This window comes from Pseudophryne corroboree, chromosome 1 (genome assembly GCF_028390025.1).
Source record: "Pseudophryne corroboree isolate aPseCor3 chromosome 1, aPseCor3.hap2, whole genome shotgun sequence".
Lineage (NCBI taxonomy): Eukaryota > Metazoa > Chordata > Amphibia > Anura > Myobatrachidae > Pseudophryne > Pseudophryne corroboree.
This window is the reverse complement of record NC_086444.1, coordinates 1,151,402,637-1,151,427,705: the sequence shown is the minus strand read 5'-3', so window position 1 is coordinate 1,151,427,705 and position 25,069 is coordinate 1,151,402,637. Positions and strand designations below refer to the sequence as shown.

General features: G+C 46.6%; 1 protein-coding gene across 6 annotated transcripts in view; it reads right to left on the bottom strand.

The window, feature by feature from the left end:
* The window catches only part of POLN (DNA polymerase nu), a 617,268-nt gene that overhangs the window by 431,088 nt on the left and 161,111 nt on the right, over positions 1–25,069 (bottom strand). For 4 of the 6 annotated variants that reach the window (XM_063924721.1, XM_063924733.1, XM_063924728.1 and 1 more), the window contains exons 3-6: positions 23,859–23,923; positions 23,432–23,533; positions 12,211–12,654; positions 9,701–9,873 (exon numbers count right to left, since the gene is read on the bottom strand). In XM_063924721.1, coding sequence (XP_063780791.1) covers positions 9,701–9,873; positions 12,211–12,654; positions 23,432–23,533; positions 23,859–23,923 — 784 coding nt within the window. The remainder of the gene's footprint in view (positions 1–9,700; positions 9,874–12,210; positions 12,655–23,431; positions 23,534–23,858; positions 23,924–25,069) is intronic. The other 2 variants (XM_063924748.1, XM_063924755.1) reach the window with 2 other exon arrangements.

Sequence of the window (25,069 nt, the reverse complement as noted above, 5' to 3'; positions counted from 1 at the left end):
GGGGATAGAAGAAAAAAAAAGGACTGCTATGGGTGGGGGGTGATAGTGCTGGGAAAGGGGTGCAGGGTCAGAAGCGGAACTAGCGGTTGTGCTAGGGGGCACCAGCCAAAATCTTGCCTAGGGCATCATATTGGTTAGGGCCGGCTCTGCATAGCCACAAATATTACTTGATAAAGTCATCCACTGCACAGACAGGCATATCATTAAATGAAGCCTTGGTGAAAGTACACACATTATAATGAAAAGTCAGTCAAACTTTTTGTTTAAACTGAGTGTTGCCTGAAGAATACAGAACTTTGGGCCTAATTCAGAGTTGATCGCAGCAGCAAATTTGTTAGCAGTTGGGCAAAACCATGTGCACTGCAGGGGAGGCAGATATAACATGTGCAGAGAGAGTTAGATTTGGGTGTGGTGTGTTCAAACTGAAATCTAAATTGCAGTGTAAAAATAAAGCAGCCAGTATTTACCCTGCACAGAAACAAAATAACCCACCCAAATCTAACTCTCTCTGCACATGTTATATCTGCCCCCCCTCTCCCCCCTGCAGTGCACATGGTTTTGCCCAACTGCTAACAAATTTGCTGCTGCGATCAACTCTTAATTACCCCCTTTGTTGGCACCGTAGCAACATATTGTCAGAGTCGAAAAATATCATGATTCATATGCCTTGTATTAACCCCTAATGTGTGCACATGCTGCTCGTCGCCTGGTCCCCCGTGCGTACACATCCCCGCAGATTTTGTAAGGGACGCTCCAGCGTCTCGTGCGCATGGGATGTGTAAATACGGCGGAGTTTGTGAGCTTGTAGCTTGTGACTCGATCGCGACATATTTAACCCAAATAGCATAATAATATATTATAGTTAATATTCCCATTAACAATGTCAGCAAGTATGGTAAGTTTAAAACCTCTTAGACAGAGAGATTCCTCTTTGCATGCTGGGAGGGCTCAGACAAAGGTTGGAGGGTAGTGGTTGGTGTCCAGCTGTGGGGTATTGAAGGGGTGTTGTGCCTATGATAATTGGGAGGGATTCGCATAGTTCCTGCTCATGGTTATGCACAGAAGTAGAAAATAAGATTAATTGCATTCCGAATAAATTACACAAGTGCAGGGTAGGTGAATAGAATTCAGTCATTTATTTCCCACAGACTGAATACAATAGCCTTATTTACACTAAGCTTTGAGATTCTATGAAGAGGGCTTACTCCTTTGTTTATGAATAGAACCAGGTTTCTCTCCAGAATAATGAGTGCTGAGTTGCAATTGTCTCAACTGAAGGTGGGGTAAACAAAGCCCAGAGACAGAGTTTGTTTGGAAGATCCAAAACAATAGCTTTCCTCAATCTAATCAGACAAAGAGGAATTTAGAATACTAACAAGTCCTAGCCATCGCCCACTTCTTGAACTAACCAATGATCCCAGGTGCAGTACATGTCCCACCCCGTAACCAATGGAAAGAGAGCACACAGTATCTATTGTAGTATGTCTTGAGTTAGTAAATAAATATAGCTTGCAATAGGCTTGGTGACACAAGACTCTCTCTCATCAACAATTATCAGTCAGATAATTGGAGGACTGGATCCGGTTGCGCTTGCGAGTGTTTCCCCGTATGGTATGTTTCTCTGTGGCCACTTTGTTACCCGGTTAATGTATGCCAGTCATTCTCATTCTATGTATCTGTATTTTCAATAATTTGTTAATGTTTGTATTTATGTCTAGATATTCTGTTTAGGTATTAATGTTAGATCTGTAGTGTATCAGATGTATTGTTTTCCCCTTTTTATACTAAAAGAATCATCCACCTGGTGTTAGAGCCGGAGTGGTTTTTAAATCTACATCAGGTCTTGTGTATTTCATCATTTATTACTAAGGGTTATTGAGCGTCTCAGTCGCTCAAACAGCTTTCATATCATAAAGGTTAATCAGCGTTACATTGTGGTAGTATTACAGTAATAAGGTTTACAGCGTAAGCATACCCTTACAGTGTATTGTTACAAGGTTGTCTGTGTGTAGATCTGTGAGCGTCAGCGCCGCTTGTATCCCGCTCTCGCGGTACAGCGTCCACTACGCTAATAGCGTAGCATTACGGTACTCGGACCGCCTATAGCGTGCTCGATACCAAGCGTAAGCCATGAGCGAACGTGCCGCTCGTGCGTCTCGACCACGGCCTAGCGTCTGTTACGCTAAGTGCGTACCATTACGGCACCTCGTGCGACTATTGCGTATGTTGTCTTTAATAAGTATATAGCTTAAGTTCAAGATAAATAATCAGCTTTATCAATATTGAAGGGGCCCCTGCCCCAATGCTGCTAGAGAAACACCTCTATTTACAGCAGTTATTATTGTTATGCCCCTGAAGGGGGGAGATGATGGTAAGCTGAGAGACTCGCCCAGCCTGTGCATAAGTGACACTGAAAGACTCAGTGAATGTGTGCATGATGCTGAGAAACTTGGCCAGTGTGTGTGTATGTGTCGCTGGAGGACGCGGCTGAGAGGCGACGCAGGGAGGAAATAATGGTGTGCTGAGAGACGACGCATCGGGGGGAGATAATGATATGGCTGAGAGACGACGCAGTGGGGGAGATGATCATGTGCTGAGAGATGAAGCAGGAGGAGATAATGTGCTGAGAGACAAAGCAGAGAGATAATGATGTGCTCAGAGATGTCGCAGGTGGGAGATGATGGTGTGGCTATGAGACAACGCAGGGGCAAGACGGTGTGCTGGGAGACAAAGCAGGTGGAGATGATGGTGCGCTGAGAGATGACACAGGGAGGAGATGATGGTGTGGCTGAGAGACAACACAGTGGAGAGATGATGGTGTGGCTGGGAAATGCAGGCTGGAGATGATAGTGTGGCTGAGAGAAGCAGGGGGGGGGGGTGAGACTGAGAGACGCAAGGGTGAGATAGTATGGCTGAGATGCAAAGGGAAGACGGTGTGGCTGAGATGCAAGGGGGAGATAGTTTGGCCGAGACACGCATAAGAGAGATGATGGTGTAGCTGAGAGATGATTTAGGTGGCAGGAAGTGGCATAGGGGGCACGAGTCTGGTTGGACCACTGTTGCATGATTATGACCTTGTTAATATTCCTACATAAACAGGCATCTTCCAGACGATGTGATATCCTACATGAATAGTGAATACCAACTGAAGATGCCGTCTTCCCAAGGAGGATACATTTTTTCAGAGGATCCACTTTGTGAGAAACTATCATATAGGTAAGGTGCATATAGAATGTAAAGGAATGTTCCCAGAGTGACAAGAAACGGGTGGCTAGTGTTTCCCCTCTCGGGCCAGGGCGGTCGGCGGCCGGGCATACACACTGAGTGATATGTGACGTCACACAGCGGCCAGTCCGTGCAGGCAGCTCTTGGACGACTGTCCAAACTGAGCTGCCTGCACGGCCAATAGTGAGGGTCATTAACGACCCGCGGGGCCGCACATCACTGGTCGCCGGCGGCATACACACTTGCCGAGAAAGTGAGCGACATCGCTCAGGAAAGGTGAAAATGAGCAACGTTGCTCTTTTCTCAGCAAGTGCGTATGCACCTTAAGAAGAGATTGATCTGTGACCAAATGGAATATAATACATAGCATTATGATGATGGCAATCCTGTACCTGGATGGGTTTCATTTGCTGGGGATGCTGCTGTAGTCGGAGGTGTACACTGTACTTTGGGGGTTATTCAGAGATGAACGCAGATCGCTGCATACGCAGCCAGATCTGCATTCATCTCTGCACATGCTGGGGGTTTCCCAGCACAGGGGAAGGCCACCTAGCATGTGTGAGGCTGCCCCACGATGCCTCTGCAATTAGATTGCGGAGGCATCGGATCTAAGGTTGACCCCTGGCTGCGCTGTCAGGCGGTCAGCAGGCATTTTTTTCTCAGAGAGGCAGCGTGTGACGTCACGAAGCCGCCCCAAAAAATGGTCCCGGCTAGGCTGCGTAGGCAGGGGTTAACCCTTCAGATGCAAGCGCATCCCTGTATAGCGATGCACTCGCATTTTAGTGGGGGGGGGGGTGGAGGACTCGGTATGCGGGGCAGTCCCCCACATGCTAGAGACAGGAGTTGTAGTTTTGCGATTTTTCACAAAACTACAAATCCTTAGGCCCCTTGTTATCAACCATGTGCGGCCTAGAGAAGCAGCCTCAAATTTGGACCTCAGTCAGTTACATTTAATCATCTGTGCTCAAGCATGGATAATCTAAAAATCTGGACTGTTAGGATGCCTTGAGGACCAGGTTTGGGAAACCCTACTTTAAGGTGACTCTCCATATCAGGTTCCTGGGTAATGAGCTCATTGGTTACTACCCAAGCTCATCTCTTAAGCTGGCCATGTACTAGAATGATTTTAGGTACGAGTACATGACTTGGATGCCTCGATCGATGCATCGTGTGCACATCGTGAATTATTTGGGTACGATTATGATTCAATGCGTGGTCCCATGGGTTGAATGTTGCCATCTCTGATCATATGTGCAGCCCATATTATCCGTCATAATTGTATGCACATCATACCACGTTTTATGCACATACAATGCATCAAGAGAAGATTCATCACATAGGGGTGCAGGATGGGTCATGAGATCTATGTACATCATGTGTCATAAAACACCAAATCCTGAGTTTGAGACTGCCAGGTAGCTCCTGGGGAGTTCACGGGGAATCATGAGGCAACTCGCATCTGACGCTGGTCGTTCTAATGTATGACCAGCATTAGTTAACTTGGTTGTTCACGGTGTCTAAGCAGGATGTCTTACTGCTAATATATTGGATAATCACACTATACTTGTGTACATTTTATTGGCATTAGGATAGTATACAGGGGCGTTTTAACAGATGAGGGGGCCTGTGTGCACCTCCAGGTGGGCCCACCTCCCCTGCATGGCGCGGTAGTTTCCGGCAATATGACGGACTCTACTGCGCATGTGCAGGTCTCCGGAAACATGGCGCCCGCCATGTTCCGGAGACTAATTTAGCTATTGCGCATGCGCGTGGCCATTTTAACTGCGCTTTTTGCCGTGAGAGCAGCGCTCAGCGCTGGACGCCGGAAAGGCGAGTATTAGAATATGTGTGCAGTGTGGGCCCCCCTGGACCCAGGGACCCATGTGCACCGCACACATTGCACCCATTATTAGAGTATAGTTGGCTGATTGAGCCTGGCTGATTGATCCAGGGTGTAGGACTCTAAGGAAGTAGGCTTAAAGGGAGTAGATATATAATTTTAATATCAAAGCCTGGACTTAGCCTGGATGAAATACAGTAGGCAAAGGACTGCGATCTCCCCCTAACATCTTATTCTCTCACCTACAGGTAATCAAAACAATTACTACAACTCTCACCAGCTGCACAGTGAACTAGGATAATATAGCCTTGCATTGTCTGTTTTGTCTAGGTAATCTGGAGTTATTGTCATATGCAGAATTTAGGCTGTTTAATTGTTAGATATTTGGGGAATTTGGGATGTCCTCCTCCCATGTCATCATTTGTTTGTTTTAGCTTTTATTGCCCACCAGTGGGTGTTGGGCAATGGGTGGGGTTTTAATCAGTGAACATGTTAATGTTAGTTCATATTAGAGTATAGTTGGCTGATTAAGCCTGGCTGATTGATCCAGGGTGTAGGATTCTAAGGGAGTAGGCTCAAAGGCAGTAGATATATAATTTTAATATCAAAGCCTGGACTTAGCCTGGACTTAAACTGGACGAAAAAGTGAAAGAAAACCGCAAACAACACAACCAACAACACATGAACTACTTAACAATATCAACTGTATAGGCTAATTTATCACCCTCCAACTTTCACTCTGTGAACACTATGCAACCCATTTGCAGAAAGGAACATATGTAAGATCAAGTTTCCATCCATAATCAGGATCACAAAGATCTTATTTGGGACAATTGTGAGTTCATCTTCTCATCTACAAACACTTAAAAAATCTAACAGAATTACCATTGCTTCTTAACCCTCTAACAATCCTTTCATTTCTTACAGTCCAAATACATTTCTGCACCCACTTTATCTACACTTTTGACTCAATTCATACTAAATCTACACTCATTTCATACTAAATCTACACCCATTGAGCCTACACTGCTTTTCTCACTTGAATTCTGCAATTCTTCTGCTCTGATTCCCTTGCAGTCTCCTCTCCTACTTCCACTTTCCCTCAACCTATTTACCTACTTAACACTATGTCAAGGCTTTCTTATACTCCCCACATCACTCAGTGTCTACCTAATAATGTATCTTTATCCTTCCACCCTAGTCTCCTACACCTCCTCCTCTCTCCCCTCCTCTGTCTCCCCTCCATCCCTCTGTTCCACCCTAGTCTCCTACACCTCCCCTCCCCTCCTTTCCTGTTACCCCACTTTCATTCACCTCTGCCCCATGGTCCTGCTACATCACAACTCAGCCCTGCTCCCTCTCTCCCTTCCCTGTCACCTACCCACACCCCCATCCACATCACACTGACCTTCCTCTCTGCCCACCTCCTGCAGTTTCCCCTCCTAGCTCAGGCACCCGTACCATCACTACTCTCTCATCATCCCTGCCCTCAAAGTTAATCTCACCTCATCGCTACAGCAACCCTGATAATCTCATTCACATCTCTCCCACAAACTTATACCCCCTATCCTGTGCCCTCTGGAATGCCAGATCTGTTTGTAACAAACTGGTCCCCACTCATGAACTTTTCATTTCCAACTCCCTACACCTACTAGCCCTCTGACACTACTTCTCCTGCTGCTCTCTCTGCTGGGGGCCTCACATTCACCCCCCCCCCCCCCCCCGACCTGGGGGTCGCCATGGGGGTGGTGTTGGGGTCCTTTTACCAACTCATACCACCATAACCATCCCTTACATTCTCTACATTTGAGGTCCATGCCATACGCCTCTTCCAACCAGTCCATCTTAGAGTAGTTGTCATTTACCTCCCCCCCTGGCACTGCTTCCAAAAATGCTCACGTACTGCTGAGCGACACTGGAGGAAATCACGCTCTAAGGCAGACTTACTCCGTTTCAAACTTATGCTCTCATCCTTCAGTGCTGCCCTTTCTTTTGCTAAACAGTCATACTTCAAGAACCTTATCTCCACCCAGTCTTCCAACCCCCGGCGCCTCTTTGCCACTCTCAACTCACTCCTCTGCCCACCTCCACCTCGTCTCCCTTCCTCACTCTCTGCTCTTGACTTTGCCACTTACTTCACATCCAAAATTGACTCCATACGTCAGGACATCACATCACACCAGACCATCAGTAACCAGCCTTCACCCATCCCTTACCAACCCTCCCCATCCTTCGCACCTACTCTGACATCTTTCTCCCATGCATCTGGAGAGGAAGTCATGGCCCTCATTCGTTCCTGTCCCCTCACCACCTCCCCACTTGACCCTATCCCTTCCCGCCTCCTCCGCTACCTCTCTCCTTCTGCTTGTTCCCATCTTTCCCACCTTATCAATCTCTCCCTCTCATCAGGCACTGTCCCCTCTGCCTTCAAGCATGCACTCATCTCTCCTATTCTTAAAAAACCTACCCTTGATCCAAACACTCTCTTCAACTACTGACCCATCTCTCTCCTCCCTTTTGCCTCCAAACTCCTTGAGCATATTGTCTACAACCGCCTTACTTCCTTTCTTTCCTCACACTCACTGCTTGACCCATTCCAGTCTGGCTTCCGTCCTCTCCACTCCACTGAAACTGCCCTTACAAAAGTATGCAGTGACCTCCATGCTGCTAAATCTAAGGGACACTACTCTCTACTTATTCTACTTGATCTCTCTCCTGCTTTTGACACTGTGGACCATCCTCTCCTACTGCAAATTCTTCACTCCATTGGTCTGCGTGACACTGCCCTCTCTTGGCTGTCTTCCTACCTTTCTGACCGTTCATTCTCTGTCTCCTCTCATGACTCCACCTCCCCCTCACTTCCACTAACTGTAGGGGTACCCCAAGGTTCTGTCCATGGTCCTCTTCTCTTCTCTCTCTATATGTCCTCACTAGGTAAGCTCATTAGTTCTTTTGGTTTCCAATATCATCTCTATGCTGATGACACCCAAATCTATATTTCCTCTCCAGACCTCTCCCCTGCTCTCCTCACTCGTATCTCCAACTGTCTCTCTGCTACCTCTTCCTGGATGTCCCAGCGCTTTCTTAAACTTAACATGTCTAAGACCGAGCTGATCATCTTCCCTCCCTCCCGCATAACCTTACCTACAATCTCATTATCTATTGATGTCACTGCTATCTCCTCTAGCCCCCAAGTGCGCTGTCTTGGAGTAATCCTTGACTCCTCCCTCTCCTTCAAACCACACATTCAGCACCTCTCACAAACCTGCCATTTTCATCTAAAAAATATTTCCAGGATCAGACCCTTTCTGACCCAGGATGCTACTAAGACTCTTATCCACTCACTGGTCATCTCCAGACTGGACTACTGTAATCTCCTCCTGACTGGCATTTCTGAGAAATACCTCTCTCCACTCCAATCTATCCTCAATGCTGCTGCCCGGCTCATCTTCCTCATCAAATGCACTACGTCCACCTCTCCTCTCTTACTAGACCTTCACTGGCTCCCCTTCCCTTTCAGAATCCATTTCAAGCTTCTCACACTCGCTTACAAAGCCCTCACCCACTCCTCTCCCATCTACATCTCTGACCTTATCTCCCTTTACACTCCCACCCGTCCTCTTCGCTCTGCTAATGCACGACGACTCTCCTGCCTACGGATTACTTCCTCCCACTCCTACCTCCAAGATTTTTCACGTGCTGCACCACTTCTCTGGAATTCCCTACCTCTCCCTCTCAGACTCTCCACGCACTACAAAACTTCAAACGGGCTCTCAAGACCCGCTTCTTCACCAAATCTCATCCTAACCCTCTGTTCCACGCTCTCTATGTACCCCATCTGTGTCACCCCTGTCTGTCTACCCCTCCCCTTTAGAATGTAAGCTCTCACGAGCAGGGCCCTCTTCCCTCATGTGCTTATACTTTCTTACTTTAATAATCTTCAACTGCACCAAATCCAGCAGTCTTCTGCCACCTGATACTTATTCCAGTGTCATCTGCTGATGTAACTATGTTTATTTACCCTGTACTTATCCTATACTGTCTTCAACTGTAAGTTGCTGTTTTCCTGTTTGATTATTTATGTACTCTGTAATTGGGCGCTGCGGAACCCTTGTGGCGCCATATAAATAAAGGATAATAATAATAATAATAATAATAATAAATTATAGAAACGCCAGTGTTAGTATACTATATTACAGCTGACTGAAGACTTAGGGGCTGGTTCAATTACCTGCGGATTTCAATGGCTTCGCAAGATATGAGACGCAAAGACCTCAGATTACCATTACTCAGCAGGCACTTCATGTCTAAGTGAATCAGTCCCTTAGAGCAGTGGTTCCCAGCTTCGGTCCTCAAGTGCTCCCAACAGTTCATGTTTTCCAGGTCACCTAGCAGGTGAACAGGGTTATTCATTACTCACTGACACATTATAAAAGACCCACAAGTGGAGAAAATTATTTCACTTGCAATCCTTTGAGGAGACCTGGAAAATATGACCTGTTGGGGGTACTTGAGGGCCGAGGTTGAGAACCACTGCTTTTAAGTGACACAATAATAATAAAATAAAAAAACAGTATTAACCAGTCAGATATTCCAGTTTGGCTTCAGTTCTGAAAACATAAAATGCAAGTTTACCTTAAAAAGTTATATTGTTCTTGGTTTTCTCTCAGCAAAGCAGTGTCTGTTATGTCCATGAAAATATATATATCTTCTTTATCATAAATGTTAGACTCACTTGGATTCACAGATTCAACGTCACTGTGCCTTTTGACTAATATAAGAATTCCACTTAACAACGTATTTGAATCCTGCCAGAAAATAATTAAAATTAAGTTATTACTTGATTTCAGTAACTGAACAGTTGATATAATTGCATAGCTTTAATATATATCTACTAATTAATCGATGACAGTTGATGTACGATATGATTACAGCTGATCTATTTATAGAAATACATTTTCCTGCCTATTTAGTCAACTTTTAATTACTACTACAAATCATAGGCTTATCTGATTTTACATTTTTTGACATTATCTACATATTTAGATAAAATATTTCACCAGATATTGCTATATATTCATGTACATATTTTACAGCATGATAACCAGCTCTGTTTATAACCATCTGGACCAAAAAAGAAAAAAGAAAGAAGACTCTTTTTTGGGTGCACTCTTAGAAAAGTCAAAAGTAGACTAGAATATAGAAAAATTAAAGCATAGTATATTTATTAATCAGAAATATAAAAATTCAAACTGTTTGAATTTTTATATTTCTGATTAATAAGTATATTATGTTTTATTTTTTTCTATATTCTAGTCTACTTTTGACTTTTCTAAGAGTGCACCCAAAAAAGAGTCTTCTTTCTTTTTTCTTTTTTTTTGGTCCAGATGAGTATCATACTGACTCTGGGTGCACTGCCAATACAAACATCAAGAGGAATTTGGTCCTCCTATCCTTGTAATTTTGGCCTTCTTTATGCTGATTAGCGTAATACCTATGATCAGTGTTATCCTTTCAAGAATTGCTAACATAATAATATTACATCCCAGCTTACAGCATAGTAATATTTTTAAAAAGATAATCAGAAGGCCACATTATTTATTTCTGTGTGTATAACGTATTTAGCAAACAATGCCTATTATTAAGTCTAGTGTAAAACAATAGCTGAGAAAGTTGACATATTTTATAGTATATTATTAGTACTGTACCATTGGCTTAAAGCATAATGAGGGATTTATTCTTCAAAATGCTCACTGAATATTGAATGTTCCAGGCAATGCTGTGTGGCACATTCAAAATGCAGGGGTCTGAATGGAACCAATGGAAACAAATAACAGGGTAGACATAAATTAAGCAGTTATTTCAGAAGCAAATATTCTCCCCATAGTATCTAGCAGAAGCCTACAAACATCATAACAATTCTTTTCATTTAACATTTAATTTACTGTTATCTGGTTTCCTAGTATATCTGTCAATGTTCTACCGTTAATAATGCAATGCATACTGTAAATTAGCTAAGACAGGGGAACTCAAGACACGAAACAGTTCATATATCCAGGTCACCAGTGGATCTTTATATTGTGACAGTTGGCGTAACACCTGTGACCAGCTAAATACTCTATTAACTTGTCTGGTGTTTCGCAAACCCTCAGGGGGGCAGATGTATTAACCTGGATAAGGGATAAAGCAGTGATAAGTGCAAGGTGATAACGCACCAGCCAATCATTACGGTTTTTAAAAATGTCAGTTAAGGCCAGTACTCACTGGCCAATGCGGGAGAGATGTGTGCTGAGCGTACCGCTCAGCACACATCTCTCCCGCCGCTCAGCACAGCGCGATGTGTGCTGAGCGTGCGGGGGGAGCCGCTCATTTCAGCCAGCGGGTGAAATGAGCGACCTGCTAGATTGGCCTGCACGGCAGGCCAATTTAGCACCAGCGATAGCGATGCACGGGGCTGCGCATCGCTATCGGAGCGATCCTGCTTAAAATCTAAGTAATCTAGTCAGATTGCTTAGATTTTAAGCAGCGATTGCTCCGTGAGTACCTCCCTTTAGAAGCTGACTGGCTGGTGCGTTATCACCTTGCACTTATCACAGCTTTATCCCTTCTCCAGGCTTAAAACATCTGTCCCACAGTCCTCAGGACCCCTAACAGCAATTTAAAGATCCACAAAGTGACCTGGAAAACACGAACTGTTTGGGGTTCAGAGGACTGAGGCCCAGATTTATCAAGCCTTGGAGAGTGATAAATTGCATGCAGATAAAGTACCAACCAGTAAGCATCCTAACTACCATGTTCAAGGCTGTGTTTGAAATATGACAATTAGGAGCTGATTGGCTGGTAAAATTGAAATGTATCACTCTCCAATTAAAAGAGCTGTAAACATAATCTGTTTCACAACTAATTATAATTATTATTTTTTACAGGTGCCACTTTTTATAAACTTAGCACTCAATCACTATATATATCTTTTAATGGTTCTTCACCTTAACTGAGCTGCTGTACATACCGTACAAGCGCAGGTTACATTTTTAATGAAATATCACTCTCCAGTGCTTGATAAATCTGGGCCAGAGATTGAGAACTACTAATCAAAGGTAATTTCACTTTTTCCAGTTATAAAAATGACCATAAAGAATATTGACCTTGGGTGGATATAGCAGGGAAGAACCTTTCTGAAACACCATTGTAAGAATGATGGCCTTAGTTTTATTGCTATCTTCAAGTAATGTGCACTGCTGCTCCAAACTCATGGACCAAATATTATACAACTGTATCTCATCACTTTTAACAATGTTGTGCTGCTTCCCTGACAATTTTCTCGTGACTTTCTTTTCTAGAATACACAACTTCGGCTTTGGAGACACAGAACATTTTAGTTTACGTGTAGCACATGTAGGTTTTTCATAGCTTATGTCATCCAGTACTGAAATATTAGTTCCCGGTTTCTGAATTGGTTCATCCTGTGTAACTAAAGGGGCAGCCAACAATTGGATACGATCTTGATTAATTACACTGCCAGTAGAAACACTAGTAGTCACCGATAATGAGGCAATTTCATTCTTTTCTAGCAATGCAGTAACAGCAGACTGTAATACAAATGTTAAATAGAGACATATATATTATTAACATTAATGTGTAGTCAATTTGGCACCAAATCTTCATTTTATCTCAGAAAGATGGAGTATCTACTCTGTTCTTTTCCTCACACTCTATTATCTGTTCATGTGACCTTTTCTCCTCACAAGTCAAAGAAAGAGGGATGGCTGGACAGCGCTAATAGTGTGTACAAAACTATATGGACACAGGGCCTAATTCTGAGTTGATCGCAGCATCAAGTTTGTTAGCAACTGGGCAAAACCATGTACACTGCAGGGGGGGGGGGGGGGGGCAGATATAACATTTGCAGAGAGAGTTAGATTTGGGTGGGTTATTTTGTTTCTGTGCAGGGTAAATACTGGCTGCTTTATTTTTACACTGCAATTTAGATTTCAGTTTGATCACACCCAACCCAAATCTAACTCTCTCTGCACATGTTATATCTGCCCCTCCTGCAGTGCACATGGTTTTGCCCAACTGCTAACAAAATTCCTGCTGCGATCAACTCAGAATTACCCCCACAGTCTGTCCGTTTGTCCCTCCCTATTTGCCTGATACTAGAAATTGATAAAACAGACAGTATTATTGGAACAGCAACGGAGTGTGTCATATTATAAGATATAGGCGGTCATTCCGAGTTGATCTCTAGCTGTCGTTGTTCGCTGCATAGCGATCAGAGTAAAAAATGGCTAATCTGCGCATGCGTATGCACCGCAATGCGCACGCATGTCGTACGGGTATGAAGTCCTTTGTGGTTTTGCACTGGTTCTAGCGACAATTCCAATCGCACAGCTGATCGCAAGGAGATTGACAGGAAGAGGACGTTTCTGGGTGTCAACTGACCGTTTTCTGGGAGTGTTTGGAAAAACGCAGGCGTGGCCGGGCTTTTGCTCGGCGTTTATCTCACGTCATTACCGTGTCACTCGTCGCAGCAATCATCGCACAGGATAAGTAACTATAGGGCTAGTCTTGTTTTGCACAAAATGTGTTTGCAGGAGCGCTGCTGCACAGGCGTTCGCACTCCTGCAAAGCGAAAATACACTCCCCCGTAGGCGGCGACTATGCGTTTGCACGGCTGCTAAAAACTGCTAGCGAGTGATCAACTCAGAATGACCCCCATAGGGCCTTATTCAGGTTTGTTAGCAAACCAAAAAAGTAAGCAACTGGGCAAAATCACATTGCACTGCAGGTGGGGCAGAAGTAACATGCAGAGAGATTTAAACAGGGTGTGTTCAAACTTCAAACTGAAATCTAAATTGCATTGTAAAAATTAAGCAGCCAATATTTACCCTGATGATCATAATCCTGACATATCCCGATCAGTATACCCCACCCGGGATCCGGTCTGAAGATCAACAGTGTCTAGGTTGACCACTATAGGTCGACAGTCACTAGGTCGACAGGGTCTGAAGGTCGACATGTGCTAGGTCGACAGATCAAAAGGTCGACATGAGTTTTTCATGTTTTTTTTTAACTTTTTCATACTTAACGATCCTTGTGGACTACGATTGGAATGGTAATCTGTGCCGAGCGAAGCGAGGCACCTTGCCCGAAGCATGGCGAGCGAAGTAAGCCATGCGAGGGGACACGGTGCACTAATTGGGGTTCCCGGTCACTCTACGAAGAAAACGACACCCAAAAAACCATGAAAAACCCATGTCAACCTTTTGACCTGTCGACCTAGCACATGTCGACCTAGAAACCCTGTCAACCTTCAGAGCCTGTCGACCTAGACACTGTCGGATCTAATAATCCACACCCACCCCACCCAAGGGCGTAGCTACCATAGGTGCAGGGAGTGCAGCTGCTATGGGGCCCAGAGCTGAGTGGGGCCCACTGTCCCTTTCAAAGTTACATGTGTTACAAATTTTCACCATTACAAACTTTTGCCATGGGGACTACAATATATCTAGATATGCCCCTGGACCTGCTCATTGTAATGTGATATAAAATGCACTGGAGGGCATTTTAATGTTACATAATATGCACTGGAGCACTGTAATGTGGCACAATATGAAGTGGAAGTACTATAGTGTGACATAATATGAACTGGGGCACAGCAATGTGGCACAGTAAGAAGTGGGGGCACTGCTGTAGAGAGGTGCCTCTCTAGATGCAATGGGGTCCACAAAGTTCTGGCGCTGCCCCTGACCCTACCCCTTCTGCAGCCTAACCCTAACCTCCCCCATCTTAACCCTTACTAGCCCCACCTCGGCAATTTAACCAAATGAAGTTTAGTGTTGGCTTTGCTAGTGCTTTCAGCACAGCTACCATGGATCCAAATCAATGAATATTGTGAGGGCTGCTTGGATCTTCTAACCGGAACACACACTGGATCCCCATCAGTTTCTAAAAGACGTTTTTTATTTTCTTTTTTGCTAAGCCAGTGGCTACTAAATGGACAGAAGAGGACTCTCACACTGGATTTACAGAAGTAATAATGGGTAAAAGAGGGTAGCATGTTTTATTTTCTTCTTTGAATAAATTACTTTAAACATTCAGTGAGTGTGTATAATTATTTTACAGGCACACTACTGGTGCCAGGGCACACTGGCACTTACAGTTCATGAGATGGCATTCTGGGACCTTTAGTGCACCAGTATAGATATATTTTTATATACACTGCTCAAAAAAATAAAGGGAACATTTAAACAACACAATGTAACTCCAAGTCAATCACACTTCTGTGAAATCAAACTGTCCACTTAGGAAGCAACACTGATTGACAACAATTTCACATGCTGTTGTGCAAATGGAATAGACAACAGGTGGGAATTATTGGCAATTAGCAAGACACCCCCAATAAAGGAGTTGTTCTGCAGGTGGTGACCACAGACCACTTCTCGGCTCCTATGCTTTCTGGCTGATGTTTTGGTCACTTTTGAAAGCTGGCGGTGCTTTCACTCTAGTGGTAGCATGAGACAGAGTCTACAACCCACACAAGTGGCTCAGGTAGTGCAGCTCATCCAGGATGGCACATTAATGCAAGCTGTGGCAAGAAGGTTTGCTGTGTCTGTCAGCGTAGTGTCCAGAGCATGGAGGCGCTACCAGGAGACAGGCCAGTACATCAGGAGATGTGGAGGAGGCCAACAACCCAGCAGCAGGACTGCTACCTCCGCCTTTGTGCAAGGAGGAACAGGAGGAGCACTGCCAGAGCCCTGCAAAATGACCTCCAGCAAGCCACAAATGTGCATGTGTCTACTCAAACGATCAGAAACAGACTCCATGAGGGTGGTATGAGGGCCCGACGTCCACAGGTGGGGGTTGTGCTTACAGCCCAACACCGTGCAGGACGTTTGGCATTTGCCAGAGAACACCAAGATTGGCAAATTCGCCACTGGCGCCCTGTGCTCTTCACAGATGAAAGCAGGTTCTCACTGAGCACATGTGACGGACGTGACAGAGTCTGGAGACGCCAAGGAGAACGTTCTGCTGCCTGCAACATCCTCCAGCATCAGTAGCGGATCTTGCCACGGGCAAGCAGGACTTTTGCCCGGGGCGCCGCCTTCCGGAGGGCGCCGGCGCCATCCGGAGGGCGCCGGCGCCATCCGGAGGGCGACGCACCATGCCAAGATCCGCTGCTGCTGTGGTGCCCCCCGCTGCCGCTGCGCTGGGAAACTAGACGCTACGCGTCTAGTTTCCCTTCGTGGTCTGCCCGCTGTGAAGGGAAACTAGACGCTACGCATCTAGTTTCCCTTCCTGGAGAGGACCTTAACTGTAATGATGTGCGGTGCGCGTTGACGTCATCGCGCACCGCACAGCAAAGGTCCTCTCCACGAAGGGAACTAGACGCTTAGCGTCTAGTTTTCCTTCGTGGAGAGGACCTTTGCTGTGCGGTGCGCGATTACGTCATCGCGCACCGCACATCCTACTACAGTACAGGGGGCGTAACTGACCACGCCCCCTGTATGAAGCCACGCCCCCTAATGCCGCCCGGTGCGCAAGAAGCCCCGGAACCGGCCCTGTCCAGCATGACCGGTTTGGCAGTGGGTCAGTAATGGTGTGGGGTGGCATTTCTTTGGGGGGCCGCACAGCCCTACATGTGCTCGCCAGAGGTAGCCTGACTGCCATTAGGTACAGAGATGAGATCCTCAGACCCCTTGTGAGACCATATGCTGGTGCGGTTGGCCCTGGGTTCCTCCTAATGCAAGACAATGCTAGACCTCATGTGGCTGGAGTGTGTCAGCAGTTCCTGCAAGACGAAGGCATTGATGCTATGGACTGGCCCGCCCGTTCCACAGACCTGAATCCAATTGAGCACATCTGGGACATCATGTCTCGCTCCATCCACCAATGCCACATTGCACCACAGACTGTCCAGGAGTTGGCAGATGCTTTAGTCCAGGTCTGGGAGGAGATCTCTCAGGAGACCATCCGCCACCTCATCAGGAGCATGCCCAGGCGTTGTAGGGAGGTCATACAGGCACGTGGAGGCCACACACACTACTGAGCCACATTTTGACTTGTTTTAAGGACATTACATCAAAGTTGGATCAGCCTGTAGTGTGTTTTTCCACTTTAATTTTGAATGTGACTCCAAATCCAGACCTCCATGGGTTAATAAATTTGATTTCCATTGTTAATTTTTGTGTGATTTTGTTGTCGGCACATTCAACTATGTAATGAAAAAAGTATTTAATAAGAATATTTCATTCATTCAGATCTAGGATGTGTTATTTTAGTGTTCCCTTTATTTTTTTGAGCAGTGTATATTAACCATATTACAATGCTACACTCATTGCTTCACAACAGTGGAAGGAGTCCTATTGCAATCAGCACAGGCCTGGTTTGATAGGGTGGGGGACATTTCATTGAGGAACCAAACCCTCTAGGGAGTACAGCACTGTGCTGACTGACCCCTTTCTGTTTCGCACAAAGCTGTTCAAACAAACTCGCCTGTCAGAGGCATCTCATTTTTTGGGGTGTTTTTGCAGCTCACTTACAAATTACTACCGGTAAATCCTTTTCTCCTAGTCCGTAAAGGATGCTGGGGACTCCAAAAGGACCATGGGGGCATAGACGGGATCTGCAGGAGCTTGGGCACACTGAAAAGACTTAAACTGGGTGTGAACTGGCTCCTCCCTCTATGCCCCTCCTCCAGACCTCAGTTATAGGAACTGTGCCCAGGAGAGACGGACATTTCAAGGATTTTTGTTTAACTAAGGGCTACATTACATATATATACCAGCCCACACCACAAACATACCGTACAACCGGAGTAACAGTAAACCAGATAACAGTATGACATAACAACAGCAACAAGCTGAAAACCATAAATACACAACCCGTGTATAAACTAACTTAACCTGCAAGAATACACTGCAAGTAACAGTCCGCACCGGGATGGGCGCCCAGCATCCTCTATGGACTAGGAGAAAAGGATTTACTGGTAGGTACCAAAATCCTATTTTCTCTTACGTCCTAGAGGATGCTGGGGACTCCAAAAAGACGATGGGGTCTATACCAAAGGTCCAGACCGGGCGGGAGAGTGCGGATGACTCTGCAGCACCGACTCAGCAAACTCAAGGTCCTCCCCAGCCAGGGTATCAAACTTATAGAACTTTGCAAAAGTGTTTGAATCCGACCAGGTAGCTGCTCGGCAAAGCTGTAAAGCCGAGACGCCTCGGGCAGCCGCCCAAGATGAGCCCACCTTCCTGGTAGAATGGGCTTTTTTTTTCGGCACTGGTAGCCCAGCCGAAGAATGAGCTTGCTGAATCATACTACAAATCCAGCGTGCAATAGTCTGTTTTTAAGCAGGATGACCAATCTTGTTGGAAGCATACAAGACAAACAGCGCCTCAGTTTTCCTGGCAACAGCCGTTCTGGCGACGTAGATTTTCAAAGCTCTCACAACATCAAGAGACTTTGGAACTGGCACAGCATCCGTAGCCACCGGCACCACAATAGGTTGGTAAATGTGAAACGAAGAAACCACCTTCGGTAGAAATTGCTGACGAGTCCTCAATTCCGCCCTATCCGAATGAAAAATCAAGTACGGGCTCTTATGAGATAAGGCCGCCAACTCTGACACTCGCCTGGCAGATGCCAGAGCCAACAGCATGACTACCTTCCAAGTGAGAAACCTCAACTCAACCTTACGCAAAGGTTCAAACCAGGAAGACATGAGAAACTGCAAGACCACCTCAAGGTCCCATGGTGCCACAGGAGGCACAAACAGAGGATTGATATGCATCACTCCTTTCACAAAAGTCTGAACCTCTGGGAGGACAGCTAATTCCTTTTGAAAGAAAATAGATAAAGCCAAATTCTGCACCTTGATGGAGCCTAATTTCAGACCTGCATCTATGCCTGCCTGCAAAAAGTGGAGAAATCGACCCAAGCGAAATTCTTCCGCAGGTGCCGTTTTAGTCTCACACCAGGAAATATACTTTCTCCAAATATGGTGATAATGTCTCGCCGTAACCTCCTACCGAGCCTTAATGAGAGTGGGAATGACCTCCCCGGGAATACCATTACGAGCTAAGATCTGGCGCTCAACTTCCATGCCGTCAAACGCAGCCGCGGTAAGTCTGGAAACACGCATGGACCCTGCAACAACAGGTCCTCTCTTAGAGGAAGCGGCCAAGGATCTTCTACCAGTAATTCCTGAAGAGCCGGATACCAGGCCCTTCTTGGCCAATCTGGAACGACGAGAATCGCCTGAACCCTTGCTCGTCGAATGATCCCCAGTACCTTTGGAATGAGAGGAAGTGGAGGGAACACATAGACCGACTGGAACACCCACGGAGACACCAGGGCGTCCACTGCAAAGGCTTGGGGGTCCCTTGACCTGGAACAATACCTCGGAAGCATCTTGTTGAGACGAGACGCCATCATGTTGATCAGCGGAATTCCCCAATGCTCTGTCACCTCTGCAAACACCTCTTGGTGAAGAGCCCACTCTCCCGGATGGAGCTCGTGTCTGCTGAGGAAATCTGCTTCCCAGTTGTCCACTCCCGGAAGGAAGACTGCTGACAGGGCGCTCACGTGTTGTTCCGCCCAGCGAAGGATTCTTGTGGCCTCCGCCATAGCCGCCCTGCTCCTTGTTCCGCCTTGACGGTTTATATGTGCCACCGCTGTGATGTTGTCCGACTGTACCACGACAGGTCGACCCTGAAGAAGGCTTCTTGCTTGTAGCAGGCCATTGTAAATGGCTCTTAACTCGAGAACATTTATGTGGAGACAAGCTTCCTGGAGCGACCATTTCCCCTGGAAGTTTCTTCCTTGGGTGACTGCGCCCCAGCCCCGGAGACTTGCATCTGTTGTCAGAAGTACCCAGTCCTGGATACCGAACCGGCGTCCCTCTAGGAGGTGAGAACTTTGTAGCCACCACAGGAGAGAAATCCTGGCTCTGGGAGATAGACTTATCTATCGGTGCATGTGCAGGTGAGACCCGGACCATTTGCTCAGCAAGTCCCACTGAAACACCCGGGCATGAAACCTGCCAAATGGAATGGCTTCGTACGCCGCAACCATTTTCGCCAGAACCCGAGTACAGTGATGGACCGACACACTTGTCGGACTCAAAAGTTCCCTGACCATCGTCTGCAGTTCCAGAGCCTTTTCTTCTGGAAGAAATACTCTCCGTAACTCCGTGTCCAGAATCATGCCCAGAAAAGGCAGCCGAGTGGTCAGAATCAACTGAGATTTTGACAAATTTAGCACCCAACCGTGCTGTCGCAGAACCGCCAGCGACAAATTCACACTTCTCAGCAACTGTTCCTTGGACCTCGCCTTTATCAGGAGTTCGTCCAAGTACGGGATAATTGTAATCACTTGCTTGCGAAGGAGAACCATCATTTCTGCCATAACCTTGGTGAAAATCCTCGGGGCCGTGGAAAGCCCAAACGGCAACGTCTGAAATTGGTAATGAGAATCCTGTATCGCAAACCTGAGGAAGGCCTGATGCGAAGGATATATTGGGACGTGTAAGTAGGCATCCTTTATGTCGACTGACGCCATAAAATCCCCCCCTTCTAGGCTGGAAATCAAAGCTCGAAGAGATTCCATCTTGAACTTGAAAACTTTCAAGTATGGATTGAGGGATTTTAGATTCAGAATCGGTCTGACCGAACCGTCCGGTTTCGGTACGACAAAGTGGCTCGAGTAGAACCCCTCCCCCCGTTGGGACGGGGGAACGGGAACAATAACCCTCTGTTGACACAACATTTGTATCGCTGCCAGCACCACCTCTCTGTTCCGGAAGAGACACTGGTAAGGGCGAAATGAAAAACCGGTGAGGGGGCACCTCCTGAAACTCCAGCTTATATCCCTGAGACACAATCTCTAGGACCCAAGGATCCAGGTCTGATTGAATCCAGACCTGACTGAAGATCCGCAGACGGCCCCCCACCGGTCAGGACTCCCCCAGGGAAGCCACAGCGTCATGCGGTGGACTTGGTAGAGGCAGGGGAGGACTTTTGGTCCTGGGCGCCTGACACGGCAGGCGACTTCCTTCCACTTCCTCTACCCTTTGAAGCGAGGAAGGACGAACCCTTTCCACGCCTGTATTTATTTGGACAAAAGGACTGCATCTGCTGATGAGGTGCCTTCTTATGTTGTGTGGGAACATAGGGAAGAAAAGAGGTCTTACCCGCAGGTAGAAACCAGGTCAGCCAAGCCGTCCCCAAACAAGACATTACCTTTGAAGGGTAAAGCTTCCAAAGCTCTCTTGGAGTCGGTATCAGCATTCCATTGATGGATCCACAACGTCCTCCTGGCCGATATGGCATTGGCTCTTGATCCCAAGAGATAAACATCCCTCGCCGCATCTTTCAGGTAATCTGCAGCGTCCTTGATATAACCAAGAGTCAAAATAACATTATCTTTATCAAGGGTATCCATATCATTAGCTAAATTCTCAGCCCATTTAGCAATAGCACTACTCACCCATACCGACGCCACAGCAGGTCTGAGCAATGCACCCGAATTAGCGAAAATGGACTTCAGAGACGTCTCCAGCTTGCGATCCGCCGGATCCTTGAGAGCTGCCGTGTCAGGAGACGGAAGCGCCACTTTCTTAGACAAACGAGATAGAGCCTTGTCAACATTTGGAGACGACTCCCATTTTTCCCTGTCATCAGTGGGGAAAGGATACGCCATGTAAATCCTCTTGGGAATCTGCCACCTCTTGTCCGACGACTCCCAAGCCTTTTCACAAAGAGTATTCATTTCATGAGAGGGGGGAAACTTCACCTCAGGTTTTTTCCCTTTGAACAAGCAAATCCTTGTTTCCTGTACCGCAGGTTCATCAGAAATGCGTAAAACATCTTTTATAGCCACAATCATGTATTGAATACTCTTAACTAATCGTGGATGTAAAGCAGCCTCAGTGAAATCGACCTCGGAATCAGAGTCCGTGTCGGTATCAGTATCTATCACTTGATTAAATGGCCGCTTTTGCGACCCCGATGGGGTCTGTACCTGAGACAAAGCATCCTCCATGGATTTTTTCCACACCTGTGTCTGTGACTCAGATTTATCCAACCTCTTTGACAAAGAAGCAACATTTGTATTAATTGTATTTAGCAATGTGAGTAAATCAGGGCCAAATCAAGACCCGCATCTGCTCCCCCAATAACCTCCTGTGGTGAATAACATTCAGCCTCAGACATGCCGACACGTATTATCGACACACGGACACACACACAGAATGTCTCAGCTAGGGGACAGGCCCACAATGAAGCCCAGATAGAGACACACAGAGGGAGTATGCCAGCTCACACCCCAGCGCCCAAATATCCCGTCAAGGGATATATGTGACCAGCGCTGCTCAAAATATAACAAAATGCACCACAAACTGCGCCCCCTCCTATTAGCTCCCCGTTACTTTCAGAGGAACTGTGGAGGTCCCGGGCAGCGTCTCCTTCAGCCGCGTGTGGAGGAGAAAATGGCGCTGTGAGCCGCACGGCTAAGCTCCGCCCCTTCTCGGCGCGCTTCAACCCGCCAAATTTGAAAACCTAAAAATGCCGGCGGGGGTCTGAGAAACGGTGCCGAGGCACCGAAAAGGCTTCTGCCGGCTCCCAGACCTCAGTAACATGCTGCCCAGGGCGCCCCCCCAGCGCCCTGCTACCTGTGAGTGCCGTTGGTGATAGTGTGTGGGAGCATGGAGCGCAGCACTACCACTGCGCAGTACCTCCGTTACTGAAGTCTTCTGCCGTCCTGAAGTCTTCTGCCTTCTGCATACTCGCCCGGCTTCTGTCTTCTGTGAGGGGGGTGACGACGCGGCTCCGGGAACAAGCAGCTAGGCGCACCAAGTGATCGAACCCTCTGGAGCTAATGGTGTCCAGTAGCCTAAGAAGCAGAGCCCTTAACTAAGTAGAAGTGGGTCTGACTTCTCTCCCCTCAGTCCCTCGATGCAGGGAGCCTGTAGCCAGCAGGTCTCCCTGAAAATAAAAAACCTAACAAAAGTCTTTTCTAGAGAAACTCAGGAGAGCCCCCTAGTGAGTGTCCAGTCAGTCCTGGGCACAAAGTCTAACTGAGGTCTGGAGGAGAGGCATAGAGGGAGGAGCCAGTTCACACCCAGTTTAAGTCTTTTCAGTGTGCCCAAGCTCCTGCGGATCCCGTCTATACCCCCATGGTCCTTTTGGAGTCCCCAGCATCCTCTAGGACGTAAGAGAAATGGGGTTTTGCCAGTGGTTTTGCAAAGAGACATTTAGGAAATGTATCCCCTAACTGGAATAGCTAGGCGTGATCACTTTCAACCGAAAACCATATTTGCTATAACAGGTGAATCGAAGGTCAAGTCCAAATTCCAAAGGGTCTCACCAGCTGGGGTGATGCAGTTGGTATCTTTGGTCCTAGCTGGGTGATCCTGGCTGGGTTTCCACTTCTGAATATGCTATATCTAGCTTCAGTTCCCTCACACTCCTGCATAAGAAATAGTGACTGCTGTGTATAGTGTAATAATAATTCTAACTTAATAATAAACAGTTCAGAAATAGATCATTGGTACAGTGGTATCATGGGGCCACTTTATTTTATTATAAATGGTCAAAAAAAATGGGTATGCCATTCTGTACAAAAAAAGTAAAAAACTATTTTGTATCCACCCATACGTATTTATAATGAAATTTTAGTCTTAGGGGGCAATTCAGTGGATACACTATGCTGTTCCCACAGAGGTACTCAGCACTTGGGGATTACCACAACTGGTCGATGAACTGGTCACACCACCAACTGATCTGAAACTTGCCTTATCATTCGTCACATAATCTCCTATGGAGAATCTATTGTTGCTAGGTATTTCTGAAATGTTCGCTGTAAGAAAGAATTCACAAAACACAGCACTAAGTAACAAATGTAACATAACAAAGACAATGACATTCATATAAACATTTAGTTTAAAAAAAGGCCTAAATAAACATGACAATCAGTAAATATTAACTTTCTTTGTATACCCATTATTTTCTCAGTACCAAAATGTCAGTAGAGCAAGGTTTACAACTCTCCATAGAAATACAACCATTTATACTGTATTTAGTTATGAAATTAGATATTACAATATATAATTTTCCCTGGAGCCAAAGGAGAAAACAGTGCTCATTGGTGGGGTTCAAATACACTCAGAAGGAAATCAGGGACGGACTGGGACGCCAAGAAGGTATTCCACCGAGCCACATTGCTGGCCAGCCCTGGCCGACACTGCCAGGGCCGGCTGCCGTGCTTCTGGGATTTGTGTTTACTGTGGAATGCAAACCGGCTGAACCCGACTCCACATCAATCAACTCTGTGGCAGTGCCGTGTTGGTGTTTACCCATGCGGTGCAGAGAGAGTGATTTGTGTTGCTGTGCTGTGTAGGAGCCGGAGGAGCGGGACACGAGAGCTTTCCCGTCCCACTCACTGCAGCTGTGCCTGTCACTCCCCAGTAATACTGCTATCAGCTGACACCGGAGGAAGCAACTACTTTCCAGCCTGCCCCCTACTCTGCACTACTACTATTCCCAGCCTGCCCCCTACTCTGCACTACTACTACTCCCAGCCTGCCCCCTACTCTGTGCTGCTACTACTACTCCCAGCCTGCCCCCTACTCTGTGCTACTACTACTCCCAGCCTGCCCCCTACTCTGCACTACTACCACTCCCAGCATGCCCCTACTCTGCACTACTACTCCCAGCCTGCCCCCTACTCTGCACTACTACTCCCAGCCTGCCCCCTACTCTGCACTACTCCTCCCAGCATGCCCCCTACTCTGCACTACTACTACTCCCAGCCTGCCCCCTACTCTGCACTACTACCACTCCCAGCATGCCCCTACTCTGCACTACTACTACTCCCAGCCTGCCCCCTACGCTGCACTACTACTACTCCCAGCCTGCCCCCTACTCTGCACTACTGCTCCCAGCATGCCCACTACTCTGCACTACTACTACTCCCAGCCTGCCCCCCTACTCTGCTTTATTATTA